Below are 18,901 nucleotides of genomic sequence, written 5' to 3'. Positions count from 1 at the left end.
CAAACGTAACAAAATGTGTCTACCAGCACCTCTAAAGCTCGCTAATTAACATGTTATATCTTATTTGTTTGGGTGTTGGGCTATTTCTTGGCTGGGCAAAGTAACATCCTGCAGTCCTGTCGTCACGGTTAGTAAGGCTGCCAGGCAACCAGCAGAGACTCCAGTCCAGCGCATTACTTCCAATAAAACTAAGTGTCCTTTTTACACTTTGTGCTTTGTACTGGTTAAAGAAGATATAATGTGTTAATTAGTGAGCTTAAAGGTGCTGGTAGGCAACATTTTGTTACATTCGGACAGAGCCAGGCTCTGTTAAGTTAAGCTATATATATATCTATATATATATATATATAGAGATATATATATATGTATATATCTATATATATACATATATACACAAGTAACTCTCGGCAAGAGAGCAAATAAGCTTATCTCACAAAATGTCAAACTGTTCATTTAACCTGAATTGACTGATCATGTTTCTATGCATAGCTACAGAAGGAATCACATACTCACACATTGCATTTGAAGGTAGAGTACGAATCAAAGCACTGCAAATCCCAGATGCAGTGCACATTGAAAAATGTATGTTGTAAACTGTCATGTACTGTATGTCATCTACAGTCATGTAATTGCTGTTTTTCCTCACATCTTGTAGCACTCGGAGACACAAATGACTGCAATAGAGACCTCTCAGATTGATTTTCAACGTGTTTACAACGACATGACATGGTAGAATAAAAATACTGCCAAAGCAATTGTTAAAACAAGGCTCCTCTCCCTCTCTCTGACAGTTCTTCATTGTCCTGCTGATAATTCTCCTGGCAGAGCTGATATTGCTCATCCTGTTCTTCGTGTACTCAGATAAGGTAAGTTAGTTTCCTTTTCCATATTACGTATGCCTGGATGTTAAAAACAGCATCTGTTATTGTTCCAGTACACTATATAACGTTTTCTTCATGCAGTCTACCACTTCACAACGTCTTATCCATATATGTGTACCCGCAGTGTGACGGCTGTCCGGCATACATCACAGTTTGAACAGCCTAGCCTATACCACTTGTTAGTGGTATAACCATATCTATCTCCAGTTGCTTCTGGAGTATCTGAGTTCACTCTTTTTTTGGGTTGTGTTTCTCAGACAGGAGGTTGAATATCTTTATTCAGCCATTAACCCAGCAGCCAAAGGTTAGGCCACAAAATGCAGCCCAATCCCCACCAGTTGCTCCCTGTAGTTGGCCCCAAGCACATTTCCCATGACCCCAACATGGGCTCAAGTCAGGTGAATGCCTGTGTGGTGGCAACAGATGATGCTACGTAAATCTCTGGAGATTACTGACATCCAAGAACAGACTAGATTCCACTCTGGTTAATCAAATGGCCCCACAAATGTTTCATCCTGAACATGACAAATGTCTTGCGCAGGGAAAGAAATGAAGACTTTTTTTTCTGTTTTCAAGGACGCGTCGTTGATAGATCCGTCTATTTATACATTGAACGTCTCTGTCGCCCAGCCCCCGGGGCGTCGGCTAATTCTCACTCTTTGTTCTGAGGTTATTGCTCAAACTTAGTCTCTTCGGCAGATAAAGGAATTCATTCAGCAGCCAATCCATTCTCAGATTTGGATCAGGTCTCGGAGGCACACCCTGTCGGGAGTAAATATGTCTGTTGCCTTATCTCCAAAATATTACCGGCTTAACTTTGGAGAAAAAAAAAATCCAAACTCTGATCCCTCCGGTGGAATTTAAATAGAGAGACTCTTGACTTCACAGCAGTGCCTTCCCATCACCTGTAAAGTCTGGAAAAGATAGCCATGCTGGGCTGAGGATTTCTTAAATGTGAAATTAAAGTCTGCGTTGGTGCCGAATAGGGTATTACTCTGGCAGAACTGTCTGACTCACACCAGTACCAGTAGATAGCAAACTTATTTTTTGTTTCTCCCATCTTGCCAAATTGAGTGTTTATCCCGCATTAGACCCTAATGGGATGTGAAACCACGGTAATGCTAATCACTACCCAATATAATTCCCTTTATTGGTCTTCAAATGTCATTGGAAAGCAAGGTCATTACAGCAGATCATATGTCATTGGTGATGGCATTTTCAGGAAAATTAGGAAATTGTGTGGCGCTGATACTCAGACTGCATTATTGCATTCATCCGGATTGGATGAAGGGTAATCGCTGTCCATCACACAAGGCCATCACACAGTTTTTTTTCCTCTTCTCTTGACTTGCCTCTCTCCAGTGAGATCTAGTATGCTGTGTGAGCCTCTCCTCATCCTCTCCTACAGGCTGTGATCAGAGGAATCACTAATTCACTTCTCCTATTTGATCTTCTAATCACAAGGCATTTATTAACAAGTCTGGAAGACATACAGTAGTTGGCAGCTTTTGAATGTGTATAGTCAGAGGTCTGCAAAACAGATATTTTAGTCTTTCAAATAGGTCATCTTTAAGTCATGAGTGACGCCTCTACAAACTGTGATCTTTCTGGGTGACAAGCTGTCGACGATATGTAGGGAAGAAACGAACATATAGTATCTGGTTTTGCTGGAGGAACACGTTTTTTTCACTGTTTTCATTTAGTCTCCCCCTTATTTCTGCATTTCCACCAGTTTAATCCTTCTTAAGAGGTTCTGCTCTTTCTTCTTAATGGAGAATTTCTCTCCCTTCTTCCTGAACCCAGCAGTCTTGCCTCCAGGTATGGCTTATGTGTAGGTACCCACTCTTTCCCTCCACAGCCCAGTGGTGTTAAGCTCTTTGATTAAATGCCATGTAGAGGCCGTAGTATAATAAAGGCTGGGCCTGCAGTTAGCAACCAGCTGACTACAGCAGATGGCTGGGCCACAAACCAGATTACAGCCATCCGTCTTTAACGATGTGACCTCATTGTGCCTCCGTCGAACCAACATGCCGAGCCGAACACCAGTTTAGGTTAACTAGCTCAGAATGAGAAAGCAGAACCTGGCAAGCAGAGAAAGGGAGCACTCGAGCATGCTCATGGGGGTGTAGGGAGAAGGGAAAATGCAGAGGGGGGGGGGGTATGTAGAAAAAGCAGGTAGACACAGAAAATGTGAGGTGAGGGAAGGAAGATGAATGTGTTAGGGAGGCAAGGTGTTAGAGGAAAGAGGTAGAGGTACATAAATATAGTCTAAAGGGAGAATCAAAAGAGGACAAAAGTGAGGTGAGGCGTTCCTGTAAAGTCTTAGAAAGAGAGTTGGGAGAAAGGCAATGAAGTCATGGAGGAGGATGGAAGGTCAATCACATTATAGACTAGTTCAGAGAGCAGAGAAGGTTATGCCACATATATGATTTATCCATCTAACAACCCAGCAAACCGGCACACACATCTAGTCATGTGTTGCATTAGTTTACAGGCGAAATTATGTTCAATCCCTGGCCATGCTTTATCTTTTTCCAGACCAATTACAGAGAAGTAGTGGGGGTCTTCCCCTCGCTCTGTTGAGTGCCACAACCTCAGGCTACCCGGCACAGGCCTGCAGAGCAACTGAGGGAATTAAGTATCCTTTTTAATGATGTGCTGTTGGGGACCTCTGGCTGTGATGCTGCTACTCTCCACATCATTTATTACACTTTCCGGGCAGTTAGCTAACGCACTTGTCCAGAGTTGAGCAATGAGAGCAACAGTAAAATATCGTTAGATTTGATTCCTACGGTCCTCGAGAGTCAAAGGACGTGACAATTACAGCCAGTGTGACCTGACAATATACACGTGACCCGAGAATGATTGAATGATTGCGGAGCGCAGTGTAAAAGTGTTGAACACAAAGAGACATGTGACATGTGAAGAAGGTGTACAACTAATGATGTAAGATGTGACCGTCACTTTAGTGTTTGGTTATTAGCTAACACTCTTTCAATACTGTTGTACAGCTGACTGGAGAGGCTCTGTGATCCGACAGTACAGAGAGAAAACGTAAAATTTGTTTAGATGTGCAGCTGTATAAGACTTCAGGGAATGAGTCATGTTTAAAGACTGAAGACGAGATGAAAGGGAGGAGAGGAGGTGAATATTGTAGAACATGCAATAGAAATTTGAAGAATAGGCCTGCAAAATGGACATTTGGTCCGTCAAGAGTGCTTTCTTTTACAGTAAAGACCATCAGGGTTGGTTTCCATTTACAGTTTTACAGTTGACATGATTCTGAAGCCTGCTTTAATGGAAAATTTCATGTCATACTTTTCCTATTTTCTTTCTCCACCGTTTTCAACTTATGGTCAGCGTCATTCCCAGAGTGCAAATAGTGAGTGTGTTGTATTGTGTTGAGAATCTGCCCTGGTATTCTATGAGGGTAAATGTGCAAGTAAAGGAAGGTTTAAAGTGTTTAAAGTGGCTATTGTGTCATCAATATTGTTCATATCAACAATAGATCATGGGGCTACATGTATATGAAAGGGGTTGCCTTGCGAAAGCACCCACATTGAATTATCGAACGATTCCACCAGCCTTCAATTTTGCTGTATTGGTTCCCTCCCCCCACTCTCACCACATTGTCTCTGGCCACAGCAAGTTTTTAGCCCAAATCTCTAAAAACCCACTTTACTCTACCTACCCAGCACCAAACGGCAGACACACAAAGTCAGTGGCTAGCTGGTGGTTATACTGACGCATTTAGGAGCCAGATATTTTTCTCAGGAGTTGGTAGAGACCAAACCAGCGCTAAAAGGAGAGTGAATATTGACCTTATGTTCACCACATGGCCAAGAGAATGTTGCTCCGTATCCGTAAAATCATATATATTAAAGGTTTAAGAGATTTTTCATTAAAAAGTTGGTGTTCTTTGCTTCTTTTCTTTGACTCATGCCTTGTCTCTCCCTCCGTTATGTACTTTATGGTGGGCTCATGCGTCTCTCCAAGCTCTGTTCTCCTGTGAGTGTGCACAGAAGGTGGCAGACTACTAAAACTTAATCTGGCTATGTTTTTACATACTGAATGTACCATTTGTCTCATTTCACAGACGGCTTGTGTTTTCATTTAGTTAGCTTTTTCCTCAGAGTGATAATATGTTTACTGAACCTCCTGCATAGTCTGCTGATGTTCTTTTTCTTTAGTGAAAGTTTACTGCAGAGACTGTGATTCATTTGGAATTAAACATTGTTTGAAGATTGTAATCCCTCAAAGTGATAAATAGCGGTTGGGTAAAAGTGAATTAAACTCAACACAATACACTAATTGCTCTTCTATACACCCATTGCACCACCTACTGTAAACAAGCAATACTTTCTAGTGTTTTGTGAGGAACTCAAACTGCCTTCCGAGACACCAGTTGTTAGCCAGTCGTCCTCAGAGGTTAAACTAATGAGAAAAAAGATACAGGAATTTCACTGGGGTGCATAATCTCTACACTTGTTATTGCAGAATTTGTCACCTACGTGGCACAGATGTCACCTTTACTTTCTGACCAGGGAAATTGGATTCTAGGTGCATATTCAACATTGAATGACCAACAAAAATCACATTTTAGAAATTTGGAGCAGTCAGCTCAGTCATGGCAATGCACTCCAGTAATGAGTAAGCAGTGTTGCTCCATATATGCACGGTGACAAGTCCCAGTGTACCCGGTCCCCGAGGTGTTTACCTGTCACCAGATCTGGGGCCAGATTCTGTCAGTAAGGAGTTCTTGCACATGAATTATTAATGTCTCTGTGGGATAAACCCCCCAAAATATGCTCTTGGTAAAATTGAAGAAAAAAAGTGTTTTGTTTAAATCAAAGAAGAAACTGAAAAATACATGAAGAATAACTTTAATACCTTACCATTTGGTAAGTTCAGCACTGACTGGCTGTACTATAATATTACACAAGTGACGGGCAGACAGGTGTTTATCAGACAATCCACCACCCACTCTCTGTTCTCTGCTGTTGTGCACAGTGACAGAAAACACACACCAATTTGGATAGAAGGCCTATTCCTTCAATCCCCGCTTCAACCTGTATATCGGCTCTGTCTCCCTCTGTTCCTCCCTTTTTGTGACTGTTGTGTGTTTGCCTACGGTGGTCGAGCTGAACCCTTTAGATTTATGTGATAAATGTGCTTTCCTGTATTGCTGAAACCACAAGCTTATCTATGTAATGAGAAGTATGAGCCGCGTCTCAGGGTTTTGTCAATATGCCACATCTGAGGAGTTGCACCGATGCCCTGTGGCGACTCTCAGAGTAAAAGTAACCTGGAGTTAGATGTTGCCAAAGTAAGGTGTTGCACTGTTATTTGTGAACAATTTCCCGTACCCGTATGAGCTTCAGTCAAGAAGTTAGTTTCCCTCATCAGAAGAACTAGGCTAATGCAACAAAGAACGTGTATGTATCCGCTTCTTTTCGCAAGGAGAGTTGCATCATCAAATCCCTGCTTGTTCTGCAGTGATTTGTCTTCCTCTCGTTAGCGGTAAATCTGGATCATTACGTTTCATTCCAGGCTGTAGCAAAGACTTCCACACATGAAACAGAAAAAATGCAAAGACTTATTGGCGACTCAGAAGATGTTTTTTTTTTTTTATTGTAGCAGGGCCCCCCCCCCCCTTCATGCTCTCTAGTGACTATGTTAGCGCGAGGAGTCAGTAATGAGCAAGCAGCATCACTTATAGCCTAGATGGAGAGGAAGAGATAATGGATAGAAACAAAGTACGAGGCAGAGATTGATGATGCTGCTCTTCATCTCATTTCCCTGCACAAGGACAGATTTGCAAGGGCCTGCAGCCCGAGGTGCACTACACAGATACGCTCCTCTGCATCAGCAAAGTCACTGAGCAAGAAAGACGAACGTGATTTGAAATGATACCAATCTTATTTCAAAGGTTTTAAAGGATGTTTTTAATGGGTTTTGCATGATTAGCGATAACTAAAGCATTTTATTGCCAGGGGAACTTTAATTACTCAGGAACAAAACTTTTTTGGCTTTTATGTTTGATTCAGGAAATACTCCTCTGATGCCAGTGAGCTCACAAAACAGGGGTTTTAGGGGTTTTGTTCCCATCAATAAATTGCTGAACCACTTAATTTAAAGCTTGATTTAGATTTATTTCTGGTCAAAGGGAGATTTGGTCTATCTCTCTTATTCACTACAGTGTACAGAATGCAGGTCTCTGCTGAACTACACAGGTAATTAGTCAAGTAACATTAAGATTCTATTTCTTTTAGAAAAGCAGGCTAGACATTATCTACAAGGATAATTTTTTTTACTGTGGGATTTACTGAGCAGCCTCCAAATAATGTCTAACTGAACACCAGTCCTACCTCTCTGAGTAAAGAAATTGAAGAATAGCTGAAAGCAGCTTGTTGTGTCAGGCGGTGACAGACATGATGCCGCTTCTCTTATTGTGTGAAGAATTTATTTTAATTTTTTTTCCTCGGGCACAGACTGAGGCCTTAAGCTTTAAAGCGAGTGCATTTCATTTTGTTGCGATATAACTTGCCTGTGAAGATGTGTGCATGGTTCTGTCGGTGCATGTCATTTTTTTCCAGTAATAATTACCCCATATCTGAAGCGCCTCTCAATCTGTCCAGGCAGTTAGCAAATCCCCACGGGTAATGCAAACTGCAGGAGAACTGAAGCTGTGATTTTGTATCTCATTAACACATCCAATGAGATATTAATCTCCATCAGACATGGCACAACCCTGAGCATATTATTGGGGTTCAGTCAAGAGGAAAATGATTTGCTTGCTCTGCTGAAGGGCATGAGTGTGTGGAGCGATGCGACACATGACATGTGTCAGATCTGCAGTCGTCATTCAAAAGTCCAAGTGACTGTAGCAGGGTTATTTTTAGATGACAAGAAAACAAGCTACCTGTAACTGAGCTGCTTTTGCTTTTTATGTTGGCAGCCACAGGTATTTTCTGTCTTTAAATTTCAGTAACAGCCGTCTATGTACCCTTTTCATCATGATTAGTCGGTTCACAAGAAAAAGGAATCCCAGTCAATCATACATAAACCTGCGAAAATAACTAAAAAGCACTTCACTGCCACTATCATCATATATATGATCATGTAAATCTACGTGAAAAAGACATAGACAATGAATGCACCCATACTAACACTTAAGCTTCAACTGCCTGCTCCAACATAAAGACTAGGATTAATATTGAAACTCAATTAACAGTTCTTCAACCGACCCCTTCAAACCAAGGTCTCTAATAGAGGCTGTTGTTTTCTTTTTCGTCTTCAGGTGAGTGAGAACGCCAAGCAGGATCTGAAGGATGGGCTGGCTCTCTACAACTCAGAAAACAACATAGGCCTACGAAATGCCTGGAACATCATCCAGGCAGAGGTAGGCAGACCTCACACCATGCATTACATCAAATATTAGAACAAATTAGCATGAATGTTCACTCGCAACCCTAGAAGGGACACATAAATGCAAAGTTTTACTAAAATATTCCAGCTAATGTATTCCCTGGCTTGGCAGTGGCTTTAATGCAAATTTAAAGTCAAAACTAGCTGCTGAAGTACGCTTCACTCCATTATTTCAGTGCTTTAAAGCAAAGGGACTAATTACAATACTGGTTACATTAAAGTTAGTTTGACGGGAAGCATTAACTCATATTTTGTCCGATGTGCGTGTGTGTGTGTGTGTGTGTGTGTGTGTGTGTGTGTGTGTGTGTGTGTGTGTGTGTGTGTGTGTGTGTGTGTGTGTGTGTCATTCACAGTGGAAGTGCTGCGGTGTGATAGCATACACCGACTGGCACGAGGCCCTGAAGGAGAAGGTAGTACCTGACCGCTGCTGCCAGGAGCATTACCAGAACTGTGGGCAGAACTCCACAAACATGTTCTGGAACAGGGTGAGTTCACACTGGCTGTAACATATTCAAAAAAATGTTTTTGTTCTTCATGCACTGTATGATATAGCTATGGAAGCATAACTGAATGAGTCTACTGAGGCTCAATGGGTTAAAGAGCCCCTTAGCTTAGAGGCTCTGTTTGACGTGACTGTAAACATTTCTCATTAGAAAGTCAATTAAACAACTACAAAGTGACTCAAAACGACCACAAAGAGATGCAAAATGACCAGAGACACTAAACGACCAAAAAGACACTCAAAACAACCACAAAGAGACTCGAAACAACCACAAAGAGACGCGTTTTGTGTCTCTTTTGGTGAGTATATACAGTATACACACAGACTTTAACGTTTGTGCATTCTCAAGGGACATAACAACCAGACGTCTTCGGTCCATCTGTTCAGTAGTTTTTAATTTTTTGTCTTATTGCTGATCACACTGGATTTGTTGTCATTATGCATTAAACAGTAGGCTTTTTTTCCTCAAAAGGCTTGGAGCACAACATTCAACAATCGCCCTCCATTACAAGTCTAATCTGCTGTACTTGGTCTGGCATGTGGTTTGTTAGCAGGTCCAAAGTAGGAGATTAAAAACTGTAATAAACTCTAATCGAATTGCCGAAACGAGAATAGGCAGACATTGAGCTGGCCCATTGGGAAAGCGCAGCACTCAAAGCTTGTGTGTAATCCTGCCCAGAGGAGACGGCCACACACTATATAGTTAGTTTTACATGCTGCGTCAGCACCCACACTCAAGAAGGGGCACCACTTTGCAGCTGAAACCACCATTAAGTCCTTCACCCCACCTCCCTGCCAGTGAGTGACCCTTGAATGAACCCAGGTGGTAATATATTTAACGGTCTATATGGCCCATAAGTCTGCATATAAAAGTCACCACTCATGGGCAATTCACTTGTTTTAACACCTCACCTGGTAGTTCATTCATCCAAGGGTATATCCCATGTGCAAAGAGATGCAGTCGAGTGGATAGATGTGAACAGGATGGTTGGGTTTTTCCTACTTGACCAAACAGGCAGCAACTGAAGTGACATGATTCCTCTGCAACACCGAAAATGCACATTTCTTTAGTGGTATTTTTACAAGCTTGTACTCCATCTTAGGGCTGCTTCGAGAAAGTGGAGGAATGGCTGGATGACAACAAGCACCTGCTGGGAACCATAGGCATGGTCATCTTAGTAGTGCAGGTAGGAGACTTATTGATAAATGGCTCTTTCATTCTGCATTTCTTTGCGCTTCGCTCCCATTTTCTCCCTGTTTCTTCAGTTTTGCTTTGTGTCTATGTGCATTTGTTTGTGTCTGCCTGTCTGGCAACGTGTTTTAAAAAACAATGTGTGCATCCCATGGCCTCTGTGCCACCATCTTCTCCTGTGGAAGTTATGAGGACTGTGCTCAGTAGGCGTTCTGGGCACCCACACATCTTGAAATATTGAAGTCACTGTCTCCTGCACCCTGATCCTGTCTGGGAGAATCAAAGCCACCTGGATTTGAGCCAAACAGGCTGTAGTCACGTATAAGGAGCGATCAGCGGAGATACTGAATATGGAGGAGTAGGTATAGAGTCTCAGATTAAAGGCAAGGCTGATAGATATTCCTCCTACGATACCGTTTCTCTTTTCGTCCTAAAATCTGCTTTACATCTATCCCTCTTTGTTCAGTGAGTGTCACTGACGTTGCAGTACATTTCCCACTTACTTGGAGGTTGTGTCCTAAAAGTGTCTGCAGACTGAAGAAAGCAAAGTGTACTTTTTCCCTCGCCTTTGCATACATTTGACTGCTGGAGTTTTTTTGCAGTTTGTGGTTATTCACTCCAGGCAGCCAGCTAAGTACCAACTATACAGACGTTAGCTGTAGCTAGCTAGCAATGCACCAACCATGACAGCTCAGACTCACAGTTTTTTCTGTAATCTTCCTTCAGTTTCTCTCCTTCTTCCTGCCGTCTATGTACGTTAACGAAATAGAGTCATAAAGCTCAGGGATAAGCGTAATGTTTTTGCTCAAGTTGAAACATATTTAGTTCCTGGGTTTGGTGGTTCTGCAGGACAATACCGAACAGTCTTAGATACATTTTTCACACAAAAACCCTGTTCATGCGATGCGTTGTCCGCTGCACTCTGCTTCTTACTTTTCCTTTCTCATGCTTTCAACATGCCCTCTTGCTTTATTTCCCCTGCCCTCGCTCTCCAGTTTGCTTATTCATGAACCCTTGTTCATTCAGAGCAAGGTGGCCTCACCATGAAATCCCCTTGTTGAGTTTTGTAAGATTCTTCACATTTCAATTGTCCTTGGGGAAAGATGGTGCTTGAGCGTCTGTTAAAGTTCACAGCACCCACTGTGAGAAAGTCAGCATTACTGTATACAGCCGCTATGTATTCATGACGAGATCACACTCTTCTTACATGGAATCATTCAAGCTCACCGACCCTCTTGTCTCTGTGTGACACTATATCTTCCCTGTCTGTTCATTCTTCTGCACACACACACACACACACACACACACACACACACGGGCTGCGGTTGAAAAGTCCATTTTGCTGAAGTATCTGAGTGGCCGCAATGATAGGAGCTGTTCAAATTCTCTAAATGCTAAGGAAAGGGGCTTCAATGCTTCCTTTCTTAGCTCCTTTAGCATAGGATACACTGGACCATCCTTTACCAAAGGAAAGAAGATAATGCTGCCCCACAATTCCTTTTTTAACATTTATTTTCATACAGTCATAAACTAATGGGGTTTATGTTGATGAATATGAAAAGACAGTAACAACCATTTTGTTTGATTTTATATGTATTTATTAAATGAACAGTAAATATAGCAAACTGTCCATGAACAAATTATCATTCTCAATAACAAGAAGCATCAGTAAAACAAAACAAGGTAGGCCTTTGATAGATTATTAAACAGTTAAGAAGCAAAATAGAACCGAATGGTTGAATCAACAATATTGCACAAAGAAAATATAGATATTGATCATTTGCATTGATATTGCACGAGTGAATTGTTTCTAGGAAGCAGTGTTGATTGTTAAGTGTGACAGCAGCAAGAAGGAAGGAGCTCCAGCTTCTTTCCTTCACACACCACGAGTGAAGAAGCCTGTCCCTGAAGGAGCATTTTATACCGCCTGCAAGCAATTACACAGTAGATTTCACGGACTCATGTTTTAGCTGTGCTTTTTGAAGTCCTTCTTCGCTGTAGTTTCGTCCATTGCAGACCTCTCTGCGCTCCGCGTTTGTCTTTTCCTAAAGCCTTATGAATTTTCCTTCAGATATTTCCTTTACCTCATCGAGGTCAAGGGAAAGTGGCTTGGAATAAACGTTAGGAGGTAACTTTTGGATTTTTCGACCGTAGCCACAGTAGAGCGGTGACAGATATTGGCTCTATTTGGAGACTGATAAAAGTCTTTGTGCAGAATTAAACCGAACAACTTCTTCTCGGCTTCCATTAATTTTAATGATCTCTCTCCCCCTCCACACACACACACACACACACACACACACACACGCTCCACATACTGCGTCAGGTGAGATGTGTGAGAGTCGAAGAACAGACCTTGAGCTGTCAGATTAGCAGATTCGAAGGAAAGTTGGGGGATATGATGGAGGTGAGCCTCATGAAAAGCTGATGCCTCACAAGTCTGCAATGTTACATAATTGCCAGGGGCACGGGGAAGTGGCTTATGAATGATTTAGACCAGCAGCATATATGCCAGACTTCGGCAAAAGCCCTTATGTATAACTTCATCCACAATGGTTTCAGAAATCTCAGCCGTATTTATATATTCTTAAGCATGGAAGGATGATGGAGCTTTGAAGAGCCTGTAGGAGCGACTGTCGTGCTGTCTCACTCAGACTGAATGAATCCGACAGCAAAAAACGCTCTGAGACTGACAGAGCTGCACAGATGAGGCACATGTAAATAACTGGGTTGGTTTTTCATTGGTTTGAACTCCCTCTTAGCTGAATGTTTACCTCAAACGCCACTTCATGTGTTGATTGGCAGCGGCTTAAGGTAGCATTTTCTCTGAAGCAGCCCCACGAATTAGGCTTTGACTTAAACTAAAGGAAGAGAATCGGAAGCTTTCCCAGGCTAATCACATTCCGTAGGAATCCCCAGTGGAGGCTGTTTGCAGGAAGTCCATGATGCCTTTTGACTGAAGACTGTGCACCATACAATACTTTGCAGTTTCCCTGCCATCCTAACTTTGCCAGATAATGGTTTTAGGATCAGCCTTGTGACTGTGTTTGATGTAGAAGTATCAGGGGTAATGGAAACTTCAAAGAGATAGCTGGCTACTTTGATTCAGTGGCATCTCAATTTACTTTATTGACTTAATGCTGGGTCACACTTCTACATTTTTTCCATCACAAAGATTCCAGAGCTTCCATTTGAAGGAAAAAAAAAAAAGAAGAGTGAAACGAATGAAAAAAAGTGCTTGTGCTTCACCACAGGATATATAGCGCATCAAAACTCATTGCAGCCTAAGGCATCAGCATCAAAAAGACCACACAGAGACACACATGCACACATATGTACGTACTACACATACAAATTCATCATCTCCTTCTCCGCTCTTCCACAGCTCCTGGGCATGGCGTTCTCCATGACGCTGTTCCACCACATCCATAGGACAGGGAAGAAGTACGATGCTTAGCCTTGGAGGGAGGCACCCAATGGAGAGGAGCCCCACTGCCTGATGGGATAAGACTCTGATTTAAACAGCTTCCCCCCTTCACTTTACAACCCTCTTTGCCCCCCCCCCCCCCTCCACCCCCACTTCCCAGACCTTCTGTACAGATTCCAGCTGTCTCCCCGCTCCATTCTGCTCTCTCCTCTTGCTCCATTCATTTTGCCAAAGAGTAACACAAGTGGAAGAGAAGGGACACCTACTTTTGGCAAGGAAGAGAATCCCATTGGTTGTCACTCCTCTTGAGTACATTTCTATTTTATTTTATTAATCTTTTTTTTTTTTCTCTTTGCTTGGACTAACAATTTGCTGGAAGGAAGGAAGGACATACTTTAAGACAATGAAGACTTTACTAATGCCCACACACCCTTCTCTGAGGCAAAGAGAACACATACAACTGATAGTACCCTCCAACATTTGTGGAGTTTTCCTCATGTTTATTAAAGTCAAGCCTCCTTTTCACTTGTAAATGAAAAAAGTTTCAACATGGCATGGTAGTTTTCTACTTTACTGATTTACCTTTGTCGTTGAAATGTCAAACGTCTTCATTTTGGTTTTTTGTAAGTTGTCGACGCTCCTGTGAAGTGTAAGTGTTGAACAGATCAGTGCAATGAGCTCTCAGATGGATTTGACGTCATGTTGCTGTGGAGGAACACAGACATGTGAGGATGCTGTTTAATGTAATACATGATTCATATTTTTTCTTTTCTTTTGGCTTTAGATGTTTTGGTTAAAACGAGCGTGATGGAGGAATGTCATGTTGGTGTGAGACATCATCGGAGGATTTATTTTGCACCAAATTCTGCAGTATTCTCTGAACAATAAATTGTCATACGCAGTGAACACAGACACACACACACTTTGTACTGCAACACATCAGCAGTATTCCCATTCCCTTTGAGACAACACAAATGGTGTAAAATTGCTGTTTATTAGGGCTCCACCCGGACTGTCAAGTGAAGAGATCTGGGTGATTTAGTTCCCCCTTCGAGAATACAGACTCAAATGTGTGTGCGTGTGCGCGTGTGTGTGTGTGTGTATGAGACTTTGTGGGTGGGTTTTATCACATTCTCCAAACTGCAGGGGGGGGGGGGACAAAAACATAGAAACACGGTGCAAAGCAAGGGCATGAGGGGCGAAAGCAGTGTCATTTCCACACCAATGCGGTTGCGAGGAGCTGCTGCTCGCCATGGTCAACAGGTGCTAATACAAAAGCCCTGCACAGCCACACAGGTGTTTTCAATTACCTTGGCTGATTAGATCCATCCATTGTGGGGAATTGGAGGCTAGTCTGTGGGGCATGAATTCCACACTCAGAATTCGGATACTGAAAGTGTGGGACTGTAAAACAAATATTTTTTTAAATGCACTGTCTAGTTTGGGGAGCGTGAGGACTCAACAAACCCTCATCAATGAGCACAAGACTTTTTGTCAATTGTTAGAAATAGTCTGAGATGTGAGCAGCAATCCAAGAGGCCGGCCTATATGCTTCTTTCCCCATCCGACTTCTTTTTAGAGGCCACATTTCCAGATCTCTGCAAAGACTTTACAGCACCATTACCGATAAGAATGATGGCCAAAACTACCACAGTAAGACCCAAATATACTGGAATTATCAGGAGAGGACAGGTGATCATTTCCTGTTGGAAACGGAGTACAGAAATCATTGGGACCAGACATTTCTGTGCTCTAAATTGTATCCGAGGTAATTATTGACAGGAGAGTTTGTTGCTTTGGATGAAGCCTTGGAACTCAGACACTGTGCATTGGCACTACATGGGCAAACAAGTGACACGGCATGACCCACCAAGATTCACTCATTAGACATTCTTCCAGTCTGTCAGCCTGTATGCCTCCGAGCATCACCTGAAGTCATTTTTAACAGGGTTTTTTTTGTATTATTGGTTTGATAATGACTTAATCTGAGAGACACATTTTTAGGAAGAGGTCCGTGCTTCAGGAAGCAGCAGATCTGGGCTGTTATGTGCACCGACACTGCTGGCTGTGATTCACTGCCTGTCCCCATATGCTCCAACTCTTCTTGTTGTGTCCACGGGGGGAACATGACAGCTGCTGATGTACAGCGCAGGCACGAGTGGTCACATCTCCTCTGCTTGGCTGCCTCCACAAACCCCTCCACACATCTCTTATTTACTGCCTGGCTCTGCAGACACCCAGCGCTGCATATACAGTAGCTGGCAGCACTGACACTGTGGAAATACAGCTGTGCTCTTAAGACTTCTGGAACCAGCTGTGAGGTATATCCCGAACACGGGCATGGTTATAGAACTAATAGCTTGCCTCTACTTCTGGAAATCCGACTGCATTGTAACGCTAACTGCGTAAAGTTCAGAAAAAAAAACTTTTGTTGTGGCGCTTCATCTCGCATCGGGCGGAGAAGTGTTTAAACTCGGATGCCACAGAAAATGTGAGAATGGAGTGGAATAAAGCAAATCCAGTATCTGCCTCAAAATCTGACGTCATGCTTCAGAGAGCAAGCTTGCAAACTTTTTGCTTCCGACTGATCTGACTCTGCTGACATTCTGACATTTTCTCCTCCATGTGAACCCCCCTTCAGCTCTGCCACTGTCACCTAGATTTCATGGTTTTGTCAGAGAAAATGTTCCTTCGTGTTTGTAGAATGCAGGGATTAACGCCGTTTTAACAAAAGCAGATTAATGAGGTTATTTTTGTACATTGGTTGTCGCTCTGTTTTAATGTTTGTTTTTATACGATATACTGTTGTTTTTCTTGTTGTAGGCTGTTTTAAATGGCTTCTATTTGTTTCATTCATGACAGAGGCTCATAGTCTCTCATTGTGAGAACATGAAACCATTAAGCATTTGTCTCTTAGAGGATTAGTCTTTGCGATGTTCCTCTACAAGTTGCAAAAACGCCTTTCTGTCTTAACACGGCTACAGGCAGTTAAAGCAGTTAAGTCAGAATTGATAGAGAGGGAAAATTTGGCACATAGCATCGGATGAAGCCCACAAAAGACATAATGCACGCTTGTCTCCGTGCTTTTCTGTATTAAGACCTAGTAAAATTAAATTAGGACGTGCTGACATAATCTGCAGTATGTCTTTTAAAACTGCCAGTGTAAGACCCATTATGTATTTCTAGAGCATGATCTATTAGATGACACTGTACAACACAGAGCTCATGTCACTACAGTATATCAGGCCTGTACGTTAGCCCCGGATGTAAATACGCTCATTTTACAACTGATGTAACTTACTGTTATACTTTACCTCTTGTAATCACATTGACAGTTTCATTGCCATTGTGAATTGCCTAACAACCCATGATCCTTTGTGCTCATTTAAGGACATACCTTCCAGCCATACGTTATTCATTCTCTCATGTTTGATAGTTTTTCTGCCTCTGTGAAGTGCAGGAGCCGTGTCAATTTGATGTAAATTTGTGTTTTTGTCAGTATGGTTTTCATATTTTATTTGCATCTTGTAGTAAGACACACTTTTCCGTATGATCTTTTTTTTTATTGGAAGGAGTATAAAGTATTCCCTCTTATCCATGGAAGCACTCCCAGTAAGCCACAACGCTGGTAAAGGAAGAATGCACATGCAGTAATTGGGTTTTGTCTGCTGTGAAGAATTTTGAGACCTAGGAGCTATTTTTTATTTTTTTTTGCCACCTCCGACATATTATTTCTGTAATATCCTCCTAATCCTTCTCCTGTGCTACAGCTGAATATCTGAGCAGTGGAAATGTATGCTCTGGAAATGGTGTGTTTGATGTTGTGTTCTGCTGGGGGGCACTATCTGATACCTGCCAGCCTTGTCCTGTGGAGTTTTCTGCTACATGTGAAAGCACTCTAAATATCTATAATAGGTGGTGCACTAACTTCTCTTTATTCTCGAAATCAACTATTTTATAAAAAATAAAGGAAAGAGTGTCACAAAATCCCACGATACCGTACGCTCATTGCCTTTCATGTTTAATGACTCGATGCTCCTGATGTATTCCCTTTTTAAGTCACTGTCAATTATTCAGGCAGCATTTAAACAGTGTTTGATGCTGATTTTTTTTGGTGGGGGTTGAAAGACAGGACTTGGCTTGAAGAGCAAAGTGAAGCGGTGTCACAGCGGATCCCATGGTGTATTAAATGAAACCGAGTGGCATCGCCGCCCTAAAAGGGCTTCTTTTTTAAAAGAATGACAAAACCTGAGGCTCTGTTGTCCTAAAGACACTGAGATGGGCTAATGGTAGTCAGCCAGTCGAGCAGAGGTTTTTTTCTTTTTTTTTGTCAAGAACAAAAGGGAGATGATGAAAGTGGAAGCCCTCGCCAATTTGTCTCTCATTTCTACAGCATGGAGTGAGCAGCAGAGTATTTTTGTACGGAGCTCTATCCCTTTTTTAACCTAATTGTTATCAGGCCCATGTGTGATAGTGGAGTTTATTGTGCCATTCCATCCTGGCTTTCTGTTTTACATCACTTTTCCTTCTATGCAAAAAATATGACCTATTTTAGCCTTTGTACAGATTATTTTGTATGAGTAACATGTACTGAAATAAAGTAAACAGAATCAACCATGTATACTTTTTTTCCCCTAATTGTTATTACAGCATTTCACTTTTTTTTCCCCTCATCCTTAGCAGAACTCATTACATTAACCTGAATTGGAAAGGGTTTCATTTTGATGAGACCGTGTAGTTTGTCCCCACACCGCATCATTCAGCTTGTTAACCTGCAGTGGACCTAATTTCTGCAGGTTGTTTCTGCTGCTATCAGTTCTCAATCAGTCTCGTTTTCCAGAGTAAACTTGCTATCTTTTTAACTGCACGGCAGCAAGGCTTTTAACTTTGCCATGACTCCACATGCAAAAACAGCATGACTAATGCTGCTGTAGGCTAACTGTAGCCTCATACTGTTTGTTCTTCTTTAAAACTTTACAGTTTTACAATATTTGTATGAATGTAATAACGGTAAAAGTGAGATTCTTTTGGAATTAAGGGGAAAAGCTGCGGGGAAATGTGTTTATTTGCTGAGAGTTTGATAAGAACATTGATTCCAGTCCCAGCTACAGCTGTCAGTCGGTAAGGTTAGCTTAGTTTAATATAAAAACTGGAAACAGCTCATCTGGCTCTGTCCAAAAACAATAAAATCCACCTAACAACCGCTCAATAATTAACATACTATATTTTACTGCATTTTGTGTAACGTTGTGGTTTTACGGGGGCATCGTGTGCTAGACTATTTCTTAGCTGGGTGCAGTTAGCAGTAAAACCACAACCTTTTTATTTTTGGATGTTGACTTCCCACTGTTTCCACTTTTTAATGCTAAGCTAAGATAACCAGCTGCTGCAGTAGCTTAATACTGTACAAACATGAGCATGTAAAAAACTATTGTTTTTTAAAAGGAATCCTTCAGCATTTTCTTGCTGAG

The 18,901-nt window shown here is 41.9% G+C and overlaps 1 protein-coding gene across 3 annotated transcripts in view; it reads left to right on the top strand.

Moving 5' to 3' along the window:
* tspan9a (tetraspanin 9a) overlaps positions 1-18,051 on the top strand; it is a 149,949-nt gene extending 131,898 nt beyond the window's left edge. For all 3 annotated transcript variants that reach the window (XM_068722975.1, XM_068722974.1, XM_068722973.1), the window contains 5 exons: positions 792-866; positions 8,182-8,283; positions 8,663-8,794; positions 9,915-9,998; positions 13,389-18,051. In XM_068722975.1, the coding sequence (XP_068579076.1) occupies positions 792-866; positions 8,182-8,283; positions 8,663-8,794; positions 9,915-9,998; positions 13,389-13,460 (465 nt within the window). In that variant the 3' untranslated portion in view covers positions 13,461-18,051. The remainder of the gene's footprint in view (positions 1-791; positions 867-8,181; positions 8,284-8,662; positions 8,795-9,914; positions 9,999-13,388) is intronic.
* Positions 18,052-18,901: the final 850 nt, after the last annotated feature.

The sequence above is a fragment of the Cebidichthys violaceus genome, unplaced genomic scaffold (genome assembly GCF_023349555.1).
Source record: "Cebidichthys violaceus isolate CVI_PGR_0920_01 unplaced genomic scaffold, fCebVio1.0.p SCAF_3, whole genome shotgun sequence".
NCBI lineage: Eukaryota > Metazoa > Chordata > Actinopteri > Perciformes > Stichaeidae > Cebidichthys > Cebidichthys violaceus.
Note: the sequence above shows the minus strand (reverse complement) of the source record. Positions and strands in the feature narration are given on the sequence as shown.